Raw genomic sequence first — 17030 nt, forward strand, 5'->3', positions numbered from 1 at the left:
GTGATTAGAGGTCAAACACAGAAGGTATCTCAGTTTATGAATACGATCCCCACCATCGCTGCTTTATCAAAGGTCCTCATGCCTCCACCTTATCTTCATTTTCTTGATTTTAATCCTGGAAGGTACAATCACCATGGATGTAATTTTGAATCCAAATTGGGAAAAGGTACATTATATGATTTTTCTCACTTTTTGCTAATCTTTACTTGCTAGCTTCCATTTTTGATGAATCGTTTCAAACAAATCAGGACTTTAACGACATCAGGTGGGAATGATTTGGCAGTAAGGAGCGACGGAAGGAAAAGAAAGGTTGGAGGATAGATTGTTCGGTGATTAGAGGTCAAACGCAGAATGTATCTCAGGTTTTTTAGATGTTTGACAATGATTGGTAGAACCCAAATGAGTGTTTGGGTTTAATTCATTTGACAGGAAAAGGAACACAAAAATTCAATCAAATTAGGACTTCCCAAAAGACCCAAGTGAAAATCTTATTGAGTTCAGGGTTTGTGTTTTGTATTAGTGGAGTTGAATCATTCAATCCCCCACAAATGATTTTTTTAATGTTACAAATTCTTTAAGAATATTCAAAACCATTCTGCAAGAATAGTTTATTCTATAAGAATATTTATTGTTGTATTTTATTAGAATGCATTGTTGCTTAATTTTTGAAACTTGATTATCTTTTCTTTGTGGATTTAGGTTTTGAAGAGGCTAACATTGATGTGGAGAAGGAAGAAAACATATAGAACAAGAGTGTATTATACCAGAATGTGTTATGCTACAATGTATAAAGTGTTGCTTAAAAATAATATTCTTTCAGAATAGATTAGTGTTTTTGTTAGATTTTGATGTTTTTTTTATTTTTTTCTTCAGAATGTTGTTATTATTCAATGAATCACAATCATACAATGTAATTATTTGTTATATTATTTAGTTCAAGAATTGATTTGTGTATTCTTTCGGAATGTATTTACTAGTTTATGTTTGGCATTCTGTGATTCTGATAGAATAAAATCGAAAAATACATTTACTAGTTTATGGTTGGCATTCTATCATTTTGACAGAATAAAATCGGATTTTTAAATTTGAATTAATTTAAAATATTCAGATTTTTAAAAAATAAAGGAATTAATCATCCCTAAAAATCCGAAAATTTCCTTTTTTAATATAGGCTAATTGACTAAAATGCCCTTATGCTGAAATTTGTGTGATTATATGGTACATGCTATCCTATTCTACTATCATAAACCCTCAAATCATGACCTTTGATTATATTCCATCCGATGGTCCAGATCTGTGCATTCTGACACACAATAGTTAGTAAAAACAAAATAACCTAACCATATATATATATATATATATATATATAAATTAACACATGAACACATAAATGATTTTAAGATGGTCCTTTAGTGAATATAATAAGGCATACCAGAGCCCATGAAAAGGTGCAATATGAATACATAACCATGTTCTATCAAGTCACATAGCTAGTAAAACACACAACCTTTTTTGCATCAATACACTACAAGGAAAAGAACTTGAAGCTAGAACAAACATTAGAAAGGATAAATGAATTGAAAATGCATACAATTGTAGAGTTGTTCATCTTTCTTGATGTATTCCTCGAAGCAGTCCTAAGCATCATAACCATCTTCATATTACTTTAACCAACATCATTCCATATTTCTGCATTAATATAAAAAAAACATTCAAAAGTCTCTTTCACAAACATAAAAAGTTAAGATTCGTAAAAATAAAGTTAGTGGCTTCATTCAAATTGAGATAATGTAAAAACCGTATACCTTATTTTGAAGACATGGGAAAAACTATATACCTTATTTCTCGACAAACACCAACCAAAACAAACGGAAAAACAACATCCTTGTTTTATTTATTTTTTTAATCTATATAGCCAAGAGATTTAGATCTTAACTTGTGGAATTGGACCTTTTTGGTGTTATGTTTATGGGTTTCTTCGTTGCTTTTTATTACTTCTTACATGATTTATTTCTTCATAGAAAATACGACCTTTAGTTATCATCTACATCACAAAGACAAAACCATAAATCATAAGTAAAATAAATATCATTTCATTATTAGGGCATGGGAATAGGGTTATCCTTCAAATAGTCAAAACACTAACAACCCAGATCTGATACTCTGTATAAAGAAAAAAGTAAAACAGTGGAGGAATTTTTTACCTCATTTGAACCAGAACATGAAGAGAAGGTTTTATCCTTCAGATAGCTAAAACACCCAAAAAAACCCAGATGTTATCCTGCTGAAGAATAAAAACCTAAAATGGTGTAAACGAGATTACCTTGTCATGGTGGTTGATAAACAAAATTCGAAGACAGGAGCGGAATACGAGACTAAGATGAATGAAGATGGTATGTGCTCTAATTGTGAACCCTAAACGGGAGTGGGAGGTGCGCTCGTGTGAAGACGTTTGGTAGAGTTTGTTTTTTTTGTCTGCAGATCTGCGTGACCTCTTCTGTCTGCGTTGTGCAGACCACGCGCAAACATTAGCCTTCACAGACTATTTTTGAAGACCGCATTCCTAAAAATGTCTGCGCGCCCTCTTCTTGGCGCAGATGTGGACCAGAGTCTTCTAACATCTTCAGACATCTTCTAACCTAAAAAAACATATATATCTTTATTTTTTTCAACTTTTTTTTTAGTTTATATTTTTTGCAGCTTTATTAATGATAAACAATTTGAAAAAAAAATTACAAAACTTAAAAAAAACGTTCGACAATACAAACATGATATTTTTGATAAATTTATAAATAAAAATTTATTACAATAATAGTCATTGAAGTTGTTTATATAAATATGAAAATAATCATAATATATTCTTATATTTTTTTTGCCAAATTTTGTAAAACATTATTTAATACAATATTGTCAATTTCTTGAGAAAATATTTATGGTACTTTTTTAATGGATTTAATTGAAAAAATCAAAGTTTATTTCCATCCATTTACGTATCAAATTCTTTGATCAATAATTATAATGTTTAGTTATAACTTTGCAACCAAAGTTGTTGGTTTTTATCAAATATATATGTTAATTCATACAATTTTATTTTTATTTTTTATATAATAATACATAAAAATTGATCTAGATTTGTTAATTATTCATAACAAAGTCATAAAAATATTAAAAAATCACTTTGAAGTTTAAAAAAATCAGTTTATTTAGATTTCAGTTTATTTTAGTAGCTCGCAGATATTAAAAAAACAAACAGTCTTCTTTTTTCAGACTGCAGACGTTTGGTCCACCTCTTCTACTGTAGAGGTCTACAGATGTGGTCCGCAGACTGCAGACATTTTGCCTCAGAAAAAACAAACAACTTCGAGTTGGGAAGCAGGACACTTTCGTGAATGAGAAAACCTAAGAAATATTTGGGGAGGGGGGAAGCGGGGAAAATAAAATTTTTAGAACCCAATTTGGGAGACAGTCCTTGAAAGGGAACCGAAAAAGAAAGCGAGAAATTATAATAACGACTGATCTAGGGTTAATTTTCGAGAAGACATTACCTAGGGATTATTTCTGTCGTTAATCTCTATCTAATCCCTCGCTAAACCGTCGGTAATCCCTCGCTAAATGTTGCATTTCATTATTTATCACTTTATATACTTTCCGTTGTTGACCTATTGGAAATCCGTCGCTAATTTAGCTAGGGATTTAGTCCGTTGTTGATTCCGTCACTGAAAGTCCAAATTCTAGTAGTGCCATAAAAATAGCTTGGATTGAAATTTATCTATGATGGTGGACTTTTCAAGCCTTTTCTTAAGCCAACAAATTTAATAACCTAAACCTATTATTTAGTTAATCGTTAATTAATTAATTAGTGTTATAAATAAACTATTTATGTTAATTGTGATCATGTGAAGACAAATAGTTAGGAGGCGGGACATTTTCGTGAATGAGAAAACCTAAGAAATATTTGGAGAGGGGGGAAGCAGGGTAAATAAAATTTTAGAACTCAATTTGGGAAAAGTCCTTGAGAGGGATCTGAAAAAGCAAGTGGAAAATTATAATAGCGACTGATCTAGGGTTTATTTTCGAGAATACATTACCTAGGGATTATTTCCGTCGCTAATGCCTATCTAATCCCTCGCTAAATCGTCAGTAATCCCTCGCTAAATGTTGCATTTCATTATTTATCACTTTATATACTTTTCATTGTTGATCCATCGGAAATCCGTCGCTGATTTGGCTAGGGATTTAGTCCGTCGTTGATTACGTCGCTGAAAGTCCAGATTCTAATAGTGCCATAAAGATAGCTTGGATTGAAATTTGTCTATATTCAGAGCCGACCCATGAGGAGTTCAACAAGTGCCCATGAACAGGGTCCACTGAATGATAGGACCCACAAATATTTAGCGTGAATAGCCTATCGTCGGTTTTAGCCCAAATCAAATTAGGTTTTACAATCTAAGGGGGTGTTTGGCTTAGCTTTTAAAAACTCAAAAGAACTTTTCCGAAAAGTTACAAAAAGTCAGGATTTCCTGACTTTTCCAAAAAGTTGCTTTTTCTTGTATTAAAACTCCAAAAGTTATTAGTTTGCCAAACATCTTTTTGTTTTTTTTTCTTTTACAAAAAAAACTTTTGGCTGTGAAAAGCTAAGCCAAACACCCTAAGTTGTCAGATACAAGACGCAATAGCAGGGAGTGAGCGGGAAATCTGAAACTTGGGAAAAGAAAAAAAACTCTTCGATTTCTTGTTTGCTGATTAAGCTTACGCATGGGGAACAAGTTAATAATGTCTAGTGAATCGTCTCCAATCAATGGGCTTATTGTTAGTTTTCATAGGCAAATAAGTTGCTTTCGGTTCTTACAAACCTACCAATTTCTTATGTCTTCTCGAAAATCAGTTTTAATTGTTGTATCCTATCAATCGTTCTAGTTTCTTCTCGAAAATCAGAATTTAGAAGCTCCAAAATTAATCATGCTTGAGGATTCGAAATCAGAAGGTAAGGAATTTCTGATTTTTTGTTTTTTCTGGTTCATTTTTTATACAGATTCAATTTTTTAACTTTAAATTTGGTTTTTTCTTAAAGATACAAGCAAATCGATTTCCAAAATCAGAAGGCACAGTGGAATCAGTTTCGAAAATCATAAGGAAAAGGAAATTAATTTCATATTTTTGAAGGTACAATTAATTTAAAATCTGTTATTTTTCCTATTAAGTTTGTTTTTAATGTTATTTTTGATAAGTTTATGATTTAGAAGAAGTAAATCAGTGTTCTTTCTTTATGATTCGTATCTTCTTGAATCTAGATGCATCGAACCAATGATCCTTTAACTGTCAATCAACTACTGGGTTTTACAAAATTTTGATTTCAGATTTTTTTGAAGTGTCTTTCTGATTTCTGATTATTTTATTAAAAGCAAATCAAAGTTTTTTTTTTCCTGATAATGTAACTTCTTGATTTTATTTCTGGATTTTTACAGTTTTATTACAAGAAAATCAAAGATTATTGTTTCTAGAATTGAATCAAAAACCAAGAAGCTACTTATAGATTTGCATATTGAAGTTGTACCTATGATCTATACTAAATTTGAAAATTGAAGTTCTACCTATGAACTATATCGACTCAAGAACGAATTATGGATTAGTTTTGATGAAGATTGAGAGAAAGCTATTGAAAAGTTTATTAGAATGAATATTAGAAGGTTAATATTTTTAAGTGGAAGAAAATATCTTTTTTGTATATTATTTGAATGAACTTGTATTGAATCCATTTTGCTAATGAATACAAAAAATTATAATTTTTTTGCCTAAATTTTAAGTCATTCATGTTTTAGGACCTATTTTTTGTTAAATTGCTCAGACCTCGTTAATCTCGCGGCCGGCCCTGTCTATGATGGTGGACTTTTCAAGCCTTTTCTCAAGCCAACAAATTTAATAACCTAAACCATTTGTGGATGAGGGCAACACCAACACCATGCCATTGAGCTAAAAGCTGTTTGGAGTGATGCCACATTTTTCTCCGTTTTTAGTTATTTGGGTTATTTTCACTTCTGCCCCGAAAAAAATAAAAATAAACAATGAAATATTACCCCCAAAACTACTAAAAACTGCCAAACGTATTGCCGTTTAGAGTTCATCCATTTAAAAGTTCTGTAGGACAGATTCTTTAATTGTATGTATACAAAAACGACTCACAAGGACATTCTATGTATCGAAATTAAGATCCTTGTGACCAAATATACAGTTTATGCTCAAACAGTATAACTGGAAAGACATGTATCTATATCCCATTGACACGAATGTACAACCCTAAAATCTAATGGAAGGCGAAGCCGGGCATTGATACAGATCTTGTGTACGATAAAGGTAACATGAGAAGTTTCTTAGTCCTACCGACATAAGCTCTTTTTGTCAAGTTATCATAATCATTCTCCTCAATAGCATCCAAGATAGTTCGATACAACAACAACGATGACCACACCTGCAATCACAAAACCAGAATTAAAAGCAGACACTTTTATTTACTTTTTTGGGATAATTAATAATCGAGTAATAAAGATTTGAAATTTAAATATGAACATACCGGCCATCGGCTATCTTTGTCAAGCTTGGAAGCTCCTTCTTCGGCTTGGTTGAAGTAAAACCTAGCCCGATTAATCTGCCCTTTCATGAATTCTCTCCAGTTATCAGTCACTCTTCTTGAGTAAACATCGTCATCACATAGCCCATATTGGGCTAGCTCATCTTGAGGAAGATACACTCTACCTCTTAATGCACTGAAACAAAATGAAATGTAATTAAGAACAAGATAAAAGGTAGACTCTAATATGTGTAGAGGCTGATGAAACTTTGTCCAGCCTATTTGAGACTCCAACAAGCTCTTGATAGACTATGCTATAGACCTCGGCTCTAATACTATAGGAGAGAAGATATATAATCTATCTCGAAAATGTATAGAGCATGCATATGAGAATGTGTCTAGTTGATGTGGAACATCAACAATGTAGAAAACTTACTCTTCTCCTACATCTCTAAGGATATTCGTGAGCTGATTTCCGATGCCAAGACTGAGAGCAGAATTATAGATGCTTGATGCATGTGATGATGATTCCGGAGAGATACCCATGACAGGAACAGTCATCAGAGCAACTGTTCCAGCAACATAGTAGCAATATAGGTAAAGTTCTTGATAATTTTCATAGCGACTTTTCTTGGTGTCCATCCTCATTCCCTCGATCATATCTCTGAACGGCTGAAAACCAAAAAATTACTTAGACGTATGAAGCTTATAAACTTTAAAGCTGATTGTAGTGATTAGGGTATTACCTTGATGTCTAGTGGGAACTTTTGAACGGTGTCTGTGAGGGCAGCATCAAGCATGTCAAAGGGTCGGCCATTAAAGAGATCTTCAAGTCTCTCTTCCCATCTGTCAAGAACAGTAGCACTCATGTGTGTGGCGTTAGGGCCATCAACGAGTTCATCTGTTCTCCTGCACCAAACTGTAGATCAAGTTATGTTTTTGATCTTTATAACAACACACCTACATGAAAATGATTTGATAAATTAGGTTTTCATGCATGCACTTACCATATATAGCCCATACTGCTTTCTGTCTTTCTTCAGTCATAAGTCTGGTTCCTGTCAAATTTCAAAGCACACAATTGGCACCAAATCTACAAAAGTTTCCACTTTAGAAATTTTTTAGAATCAAGAATCGCACCTAGATAGAAAGTCTTGGCATATTCAGCACATATATCTCTACACCGATCATAGGCATCTTCAAGAAACTCAGGATTGAACTCGGGTTTTCTGCAAAGATTATGATCGCTGTGTCGTGTGTACAACTGTCTTTGAACGATCTCTCGGACATGAAGATCAGTGTGAGGAATGCCTTTCAACGATAATTCAGGCAAAGTTGGTCTCTTCGGTGCTACAACCCTAGCTGTTATCGTGAACTCTCGATTCAAGTTTCGGGCATTGTTGATAACTGATCCTACAGTGCAAACCGCAGACGACATTTGAAAGTCTCAATGTCTTTTCAAAAGATCGATATTTTTTCGTGGGATAATCTCCAAGAAATGTCTTTGAATGAACCCTCTTATGGTATACTCAACATATATATAGGATGACATGTATATATAGAACTTATCACCTTTTCAATGTCTCTATCATTCGAACACTACAAAGAATTTTATAATGGCATTGGGTTTTCTTGATTATATCTGTGTGGGTTACTGTAGTCTCGATCTCTTTTAATAATACTTGATGGACTTGGAAATGCCGGCAATGACTACTACTTGTATATGACAAATCGAACAATAGCAAATATCGACAAGAATCAACTTGTTATATTCTTAAAAATTTTGTTTTATGTCATGATTATTCCAATTTTTACTTTTAAGTAATGTATCACATCAGTAGTTGAGTTTTTGGGTTTATTGGATGAAGGAAAATGTCTTTATATGCGTAACCGAATTAAGGATCTTTGTAAGCTTTGATTCCCTTTGTTGCCCTTTGGTGCTTTCACGTAGTTTTTGTCATCATCTAATTTATGCTATTTATAAGAAAAATGGAAAAGACAAAGACAATTTATTATTTTTATGGGAAACGCATGCTTTTTTGAAACAACAAACTCTCAAAATGGTAATTTTAATCTCTTACAAATTTCTTAGTAAAACATTCCAAGTTGTATTTATAATTAGAGAAATTAAATATCCTTTTATTTTTCTTCTTACTTATTTTGCTAACTATGTGAAATGATTAAAAATGTCTTAAAATATTATTATTTTTTTAAAATTTGACACCTGTCACCATTTAACATGGGTAAAAAGATAAGTAGGAAGAAAAATTAGAAGAATATTTAATTTCTCTTATAATTAATATTAGGTTATAACCTATGGAAACCACACTTAATATGTTTAAACTTATTATATAGATAAAAAAATAATAAATAAAAAAGGTAATTAGAAGAATGTATCATTGCTTTAGTGGGTATGTTAAAAATTATTATAGAGACAAAAAAATAAAAATAAAGAAGGTAATTAGGAGAATGTATCCCTAATTTATTTGGATACATTAAAATCTGAGAGATTCAATATAATTTTTGAAAGATAGACATCATATATTTCGAAAATGTTATTACGATACGATTTTTATTTTCAAAATTTGAATTAAAGTTGATTTGTTATAAAAAAGGTAGAAATCATAGAAAAATGTCACGTGTTAAAGAGTCAATCTAGAAAATTTTGAACTCAATATGATTTTTGAAAGATAATGTGCACACTCGGCTGCTTTTCCTTTTTCGTAACACCAAAAACTTAAAGAGAAAAGGCCAACACACACATTACTGAATCCAAAAACATTGGGACATGAAAGAAGAACGAAAAAACCTACTTAAGTGTATATATGAATAATAATGAAGTTGCAGCAGGTAGACGTAATAAACCTCATATTTTCATTTGAAAATTAGTTGGATAAAGTCTCGTTGGACAAAAGTAGAATGTTATCCCTAAAATGACCACAACATAAAAAACACACATGATCATTTATCCTTCTACATCTAATTAAACTTTTTTTTTTGTCGAAGGTACTATGCATTTTGAATTTAAAACATAGTTACACGTCAAAGAGAATATATGTTGGAAATAACATCATGTCTCCATTGACTTGTTTATTTTAGCATCCTAGTTTCACGTTTTCTTCTTGAAGTTTTTTTTTCCTAAAACACACTCATACACATAGGCCGCTGAAATTGGCCATTGCCATGAAATCTGAACTTTTGAGAAGCCTCATCTGGAGTTGAAAAGGCCATGAATCTAGAGCCTCTACTATTTGTTGGATTAGTGTTTAAGCCCGTAACTATATTTGGTATGTACTTGACCCGGTTGTGCATGGTCCTTTTGGGTTGCCTTCACCAAAGCAACTTGACAATGTAATTTAAGGAGAGAGAGAGAATATTATGGTTTATTAATATATTAAAGGAGAAATCATATTTATTTAATTAATATTGGTCATAAATTAATTAGGAATTAATTTGGTGACTAAAAGAGATTAATTAAATAAAGGGGTATAAACTGTCAACTGTATGATAGTTAAGTTTTGGGCTAAGGAAACCTAACGGACTTAAGGGGAAACGAAATTATGATGGGGATCCATCATATTTTCGTCCAAGGCCTTATTCCAGAAGGTTCTTTGGGTTGCTTGGTGGCTAAGCTGTCCATTAGGGTTTAGACTGAAACCCTAGTAGTCTGCAAGTATAAATAAGACCACTAGGCTATGAAAATCGGCTAAACCTGATTCCAAGAGAACCCTAGGGCCGATTTTAGCATCTCTCACCCTCTCTCATATTGCCTTTTGCTTGTGGGGTTTGTGAACCATTAGAGGAGTTACAATTATGACTCTAAGCTCAAGAATAAGAAGAATACAAGGATTTCAAGCTATTTGATAGAGGTAAACACTTAGATATGTTTTCATGTTGTTAATTTCAAATTATATATGATAGATCTAGGATTGTAATTCTTGGATTCAAAGCATGTACAATAGAGAAACCTAGATCCAAGCATTAAGGTTTGTATGAGCACATATGATTGTTCTTATGCATAAAACCCATCAGTGGTATCAGATCCATGATTGGTTTCAATTGTATGTAATGCTTTAACTGTTTGCTTGCTGAAAATCGTTTTTCTTGCATCTGCCCAACTCAACTCGGTGAGTCAGTATCTAGACTCGGCGAGTTTGTGCGTCAGGCAGAGGATATTTCGGGATTTAGTTGCTGTTTTGTCATGGGATTAATGCCTAAATCATTTTTTGAAGATAAAATCCGAATTTTATTATATTTTTATGATTATCCCTGCCAAAACAATAGATAATTTCAAATCTTTTGAATATTAGTTGTTTATATGATAAAAATGGATTATTTAAAGCTATTTGGTAATTATCTTATGACTAAAATAAGATTAGGTCAAATATAGATAATTATGAAATTAATTGTTTAATTTAAATTATTTGTTATTTGATCCCTTGTGTTTTGAAATATTCAAATCTTGCCCTCAAGTTTTGAAATTTAAGTTTTGTGATTAAAAGTTTAATTTTGAATGATTTAAATTTCAAACCCTTAGAGTTTTACAAGTTTAAAATTCAACCTTATACTATTATATTATTACAAGCTTAATGAATATATATATATATATATATATATATATATATATATATATATATATATATGTATATATATATATATATATATGTATGTATGTATGTATGTATGTATGTATAATTAAAATGCTAGTCTTACCGTTAGTAGGCCTTATTTACGAAACCGGTCTATAAGGTGGTTATAAGGTTGCTGCCTATAAAATGACGCTTAATGGGTGTACACTCACACCCACCGTTTGCTTGACTGGTGGAGGGTCGTTAGCTGAACGGGTATGATAGGGCAATCCTCTCCTCATTAAAAGTATAATGTAAGATACAAAGTAACTATAATGTTTTTACGAATTCCTAATCTTAGTTACTTTAGGGAAAAATGTGAAAATGATGCTCATGGAATTACACTTTGTACCCTTGTCAAACGTTAGTGGAGCGTGCATGGTTAACCGACACACTAATTTGGGATTGACATTGGTGGCACAGGGTGACTCGATGTTTGTCATAGATCAATGGAGCGTGTGTGGTTTACCGGCACATTGATTAGGTGATAGAGACATTGAGTGCACCATGTTGATTTGCATGGTTATTCACAACTTATTTGCGATCCTCGGCATCCCAGTCGCAAATTTGAAGGGTATATCGAGATTTAAACATGCCATTGAAAAGTTCAATGAATCTCAAAGATCTAGGAGTTTTCAATACATTTAAAACTTAAAACCTTCCTTTTTCGTTTTTCATGGTGAGAATTAGTGAATCGTCATTCACTTACCTTCAAATTATTTACTTTTAGAGTACGACATCCCTTTCTAAGTTGTAAATAATGTTGTTGGATCCTAGCCCTAATTTCTCATTTGGGTGTTTAATTAGGGACTCATTTCTAATCAAACTTTGTTCTTCTTTTCTTTTTCATATGTCTGCAAACAACAACAACAACGCTTCTGGGTCATTCTCGTTGATGAACCTATGTCAAAAGGTGACATTTGATGGCTCAAATTTCAACGAGTGGATGAGGTATATTCGCATGATCACTCGCTACGAGGACAAAGAATATGTCCTCGATGAAAAGCTTGAGAAGATCATCCCAGATGTTGCTACTCCTAAAGAGTTGGATGCCTTTGAGGCCCACAAGCGTGATGCTACGAAAGTTCATTGCATCATGCTGGCCTCCATGAACCTCAAACTCCAAAAGTCCTATGAGGACATGTATCCGTATGAAATGCATCAGGATTTGCTGGACCGGTACCACCAAAGTGCGAGGCAAGAGCGCTATGAGATCATTACTAACATGATCACCGCTAAGATGGGGAGTGGAGAATCCCTAACCTTTCCTTTACAGAAAATGCAGAGGTATGTTGATCGTCTTCTCAAACTTAATGTTAAGTTTGATGAGGATTTGGCTATCGATATAATCCTCCACTCCTTGCCCTCCTGTTACACCCAATTTAGAATGATCTACCACATGAATAAAGAGGAGGTCTCCTTGAGCAAGCTCCAAGGACTGTTGAGGACTGCTGAGAGCATGTTGGAATAGTGTCTAAGGCTGCAACTATATTAGGCAAGTATTTGACCCGATTGTGCATGTTCCTTTTGGGTTGCCTTCACTATAGCAACTTGATAGGATGATTTATTATGAGAGAGTAAATATTATTAATATATTATGAGAATAATATAAGGAATAATAATATTGTTATTTGATTAATATAAGACATAAATTAATTAGTATTAATTGGGTGACTTAAAGAGATTAATTAAATAAGAGGGTATAAAGTGTCAATTGTTTAATAGTTACACTTTAGACTGTAAATCCTTAAGAGATAGGGATTGGACGGATTCTAGAGCTTTGGATAGCTCAAAATCGTCCAAGGCTTATCTATGGTAAGGATTTGGATTGCTTTAAGGAAAGGATTATCCAATTAGGGTTTAAGGTGAAACCCTTAAGGAGTCTACAAGTATAAATAGACCCCATGGCATAGGGAAATCGGCATCTCTTCTCAAGTAAGAAAACCCTGGCCGATTTCCTCCTCCCCCTCTCTCTCAAATCATCTTCATTGTTGTTTGGTGTTTGTAAGCCATTAGAGGAGTGACAATTGTGACTCTAGAGCTCCAAGACAACAAGATCAAACAAGAGATTCAAAGGTAAACTTCTAGATCTGATTTTGTATTGTTTTATACCTAATTAGTCATTAGAAGTCTTGGATTCAAAGCATGTTTAATTAGAAAGCCTAGATCCAAGCATTAGGGTTTTGCATGCGCACATAGGAAAGTTCTTATGGCTAAAACCCATCAGTGGTATCAGAGCCTAGATTGGTTTCTATTAAATTGTTGCTTGTTTGTTTGAAACTTGTGTGCAAAATTCGATTTTTGTGTTTCTGAGGCATGGACTCGGCGAGTTCCATAGTGGACTCGGTGAGTTGGCCTGACTCGGCGAGTCCGAGCGTCAGGAAAGGCCAGATTCGGGATTTTTTCATGATTATCTTATGGAAACTTACCTTAATCATATTAGATCAACCCTAATCTGATTTTTTGATACATATGACTATAATCTTGATCTAATTAAAGATATTTATCAACTAATAAAATATTTAATTTCCTTATGTGATAATTAATTAATTATTTTGATTAAATTGGTAATTATCTTGCAAAAAATCTTGAATAAATCAAATATAGATAATTAGGAAATTAATTGTTAATTAAAATTATTTGTTATTTGATCCTCCATGTTTTAAATGTTTAAAACTTGTCCTCAAGTTTTGAAATTTATGTTTTGTGATTAAAAGTTTTAATTTAGACAATTTAAATTTCAAACCCTAGATTTTTAAAAGTTTAAAATACAACCCTATACTAATATAATATTACAAGATTAATATATATATATATATATATATATATATATATATATATATATATATATATATATATATATAACTAAGATGCTAGTCTAACCGTTAGTAGGCCTCATTCACGAAGCCGATCTATAAGGTGGGTATAAGGTTGCGGCCTATAAAATGGCGCTTAATGGGTGTACACTCACACCCACCGCTTGCTTGATCGGTGGAGGGTCGTTAGCCGAACGGGTAGGATAGAGCAACCTCATCCTGTCATTAAAAGTATAATATGAAATACAAAGTAACTACACATATTTTTTTTAAAAATTTCCCAATCTTAGTTACTTTAGGAAAAGTGAATTGATGCAATCCCATGAAATTACACTTTGCACCTTGCTAAGAAGTTAGTGGAGTGTGTGTGGTTAACCGGCACACTAATTGGCTCTAAGCAAAGGTGGCAAAGGGTGATTCATTGTTTATCATAGTTCGATGGAGCATGTTTGGTTTACCGGCACATCGAATAGATGATCGTTACAATGAAGGCGCCATGTGAATTTGCATGGTAATTCATACCCGCTTTGTGATCCTTGGTATCTCAGTCACAAACAAGAGGGGCATATCGAGATTTAAACATGCCGTTGAATAGTTTCAATGAATCTCATCCGAACCTAGGAATTCTCAATACATTTAGGACTTAAAGTTATGTTTATATGGTGGAGAATTAGTGAATCGTCATTCACTTACCTTCATATTATTTGCATGTTAGATTACAGCATACCTTTTCTAATATGTAAATATTGTTGTTGGATCCTAGCCCTAATTTTTTCTTATTGGGTGATAATTAGGGATTCATATTCTAATCTATCTTTGTCCTTTCTATTTGTAGATGTCGAACGCAAACAACGTTGCTGCTAGTTCTTTCACATTGATGAGCCTTTGTCAAAAGGTCACTTTTGATGGGACAAAATTTAGCGAATGGATAAGATACATTCGCACCATTACTCGCTATGAGGATAAGGAGAATGTTCTCGATTAGAAGCTCAAGAAAATCAACCCTGAAATCGCTACTCCGGCTGAAATAACCGCTTTTGAAACTCACGAGCGAGATGCAACGAAGGTACATTGCATCATGATAGCCACCATGAACTCCGAATTCCAAAAGTCCTATGAGGACATGTACCCGTACGAGATGCATAAAGAATTATTGGAGAGATACCACCAAAACGCGAGACAAGAGCGTTATGAGATTTTCACTAACATGATTTCCGCTAAGATGGGTCATGGAGAGTCTCTTACCGTGCACCTGCAAAAGATGCAAAGGTATGTCGACCGCCTTCGCAAGTTAAATGTTGACTTTGGGGAAGACTTGGCGATCGACATGGTGCTTCACTCTTTGCCTCCGAGCTACAATCAATTTAGGATGACCTACCACATGAACAAGGAGGAGGTCACCCTAAGCAAACTCCAAGGTCTCTTGAGGGTCGCTGAGAGCAACTTCAAGGACAAGTCTGTTGCACAAACTCCCAATCCGCCCGCTGCTCCTGTCTTGGCTATTGGACAAGGAAAGGGAAAGAAGAGGAAGGCTTCGTCTAAGAACTATCGTAAGGTTAAAGCCTGAGATGGTGCCTCTTCTAGTGGGACCAAAGTTGATCCTGCTAAGCCCTGCCCTAACCCGAAGGAGGCAGAGTGCCACCACTGCCACAAGATAGGACATTGGAAGAGAAGCTGCCCAGAGTACCTGCAAGCCATCAAGGAAGGAAAGATCAAGCCGTCTTTTGCAGGTATATACACAATTAATTCTAACGATTCTAATCATGCTATTTCTTGGGTTCTTGATACCGGTTGTGGTTACCACATTTGTTCTAATGTGCAGGGACTAAGAAGAAGTAGGGATGTGGAGCAAGGAAGGATCAATCTAATCATGGGGAACAGAAGATCGTCGCCTGTAACCAAGATTGGAGTGTATTCTTTAGTGCTTAGGAATAGTTTATGTTTAGATTTGAACAATTGTTGCTATTCGCCAGAAATGGCTAGAAACATCATTTCATTTCATGGTTTGTTTAGACAAGGTTTTAGATTTTCTTTTAATAATGAGAATGGTTCTATTTTAGCTTATCTAAATGGTGTTTTTTATTTTGAAGCTATACCATGTAATGGAATATATGAAACTGTTATGATTGTTGATAACTTAGGAAATGATGTTTTGAACATAGATTCTTCCAATAGTATGGATAGAGCATCCTTGTGGCATTGTCGTCTTGGACATGTCAACAAGAAACGCATAGCCCAACTCCAAAAGGATGGAGTGTTGGAGTCATTCGACCTTAGGGAAGATGACACATGCGAGTCTTGTTTACTTGGAAAGATGACCAAGTCACCCTTCACAAGTACATGTGAAAGGGGTGAGGCTCTATTGGACCTTATACATAACGATGTATGTGGACCGTTTAGATCAACCACGAAGGATGGGAACCGCTTCTACGTGACTTTTACCGATGACTATAGTAGATATGGGTATATCTATTTAATCAAGCAAAAGTCAGAAACTTTTGAAAAGTTCAAAGAGTTCAAGAATGAAGTGGAGAATCAATTGGTAAGGAAAATCAAGATGCTTCGATCCGATCGAGGAGGAGAGTACCTAAGTCTTGAATTCCACGATTATCTCAAGGAGTGTGGAATAGTTTCACAATTGACGCCACCTAGGACACCACAATTGAATGGTGTGGCAGAAAGGCGTAATCGAACCTTATTGGATATGGTTCGCTCTATGATGAGTCGTGCTTCACTATCTATCTCTTTTTGGGGGTACGCCTTAGAGACTGCCGCCCATATCCTTAACCGAGTCCCTACTAAGAAGGTTGCCAAAACACCTCACGAGATGTGGACATGGAAAACTCCCTCGTTAGTACATATCAAGGTTTGGGGTTGCGAGGCTTTCGTAAGACGAGACACTCACGACAAGCTCGGACCTCGTAGTGAGCGATATATTTTCATCGGCTACCCGCAGAAATCCTTTGGATATCTTTTCTATAGACCGAAGGACAATGTTGTCTTCGTTGCGAGGAGAGGAGT

At 34.0% G+C, this 17030-nt stretch overlaps 1 protein-coding gene across 1 annotated transcript; it reads right to left on the reverse strand.

Annotated features, from left to right (window-relative positions):
• Nucleotides 1-6200: 6200 nt before the first annotated feature.
• Nucleotides 6201-8043, reverse strand: LOC111890198 (phytoene synthase 2, chloroplastic). Its single transcript, XM_023886351.3, has 6 exons — nt 7706-8043; nt 7573-7623; nt 7312-7484; nt 7002-7237; nt 6569-6761; nt 6201-6466 (listed from the first exon to the last, which is right to left on the reverse strand). The coding sequence occupies exons 1-6, from the start codon at nt 8001-8003 to the stop codon at nt 6302-6304; spliced, it is 1116 nt and encodes a 371-aa protein (XP_023742119.1). The 5' UTR covers nt 8004-8043; the 3' UTR covers nt 6201-6301.
• Between the last annotated feature and the right edge of the window lie 8987 nt (nt 8044-17030).

The sequence above is a fragment of the Lactuca sativa genome, chromosome 6, assembly GCF_002870075.4.
Source record: "Lactuca sativa cultivar Salinas chromosome 6, Lsat_Salinas_v11, whole genome shotgun sequence".
Classification (NCBI taxonomy): domain Eukaryota; kingdom Viridiplantae; phylum Streptophyta; class Magnoliopsida; order Asterales; family Asteraceae; genus Lactuca; species Lactuca sativa.

Coding starts and splice junctions, on each gene's coding strand:
- LOC111890198 (XM_023886351.3), bottom strand. CDS start 8,003: ATGTCGTCTGCGGTTTGCACTGTAGGATCAGTTATCAACAATGCCCGA. Junction 7,238..7,311: donor AGTTCCCACTAGACATCAAG/GTAATACCCTAA, acceptor TTTGGTTTTCAG/CCGTTCAGAGATATGATCGA. Junction 6,467..6,568: donor ACAAAGATAGCCGATGGCCG/GTATGTTCATAT, acceptor TTGTGATTGCAG/GTGTGGTCATCGTTGTTGTT.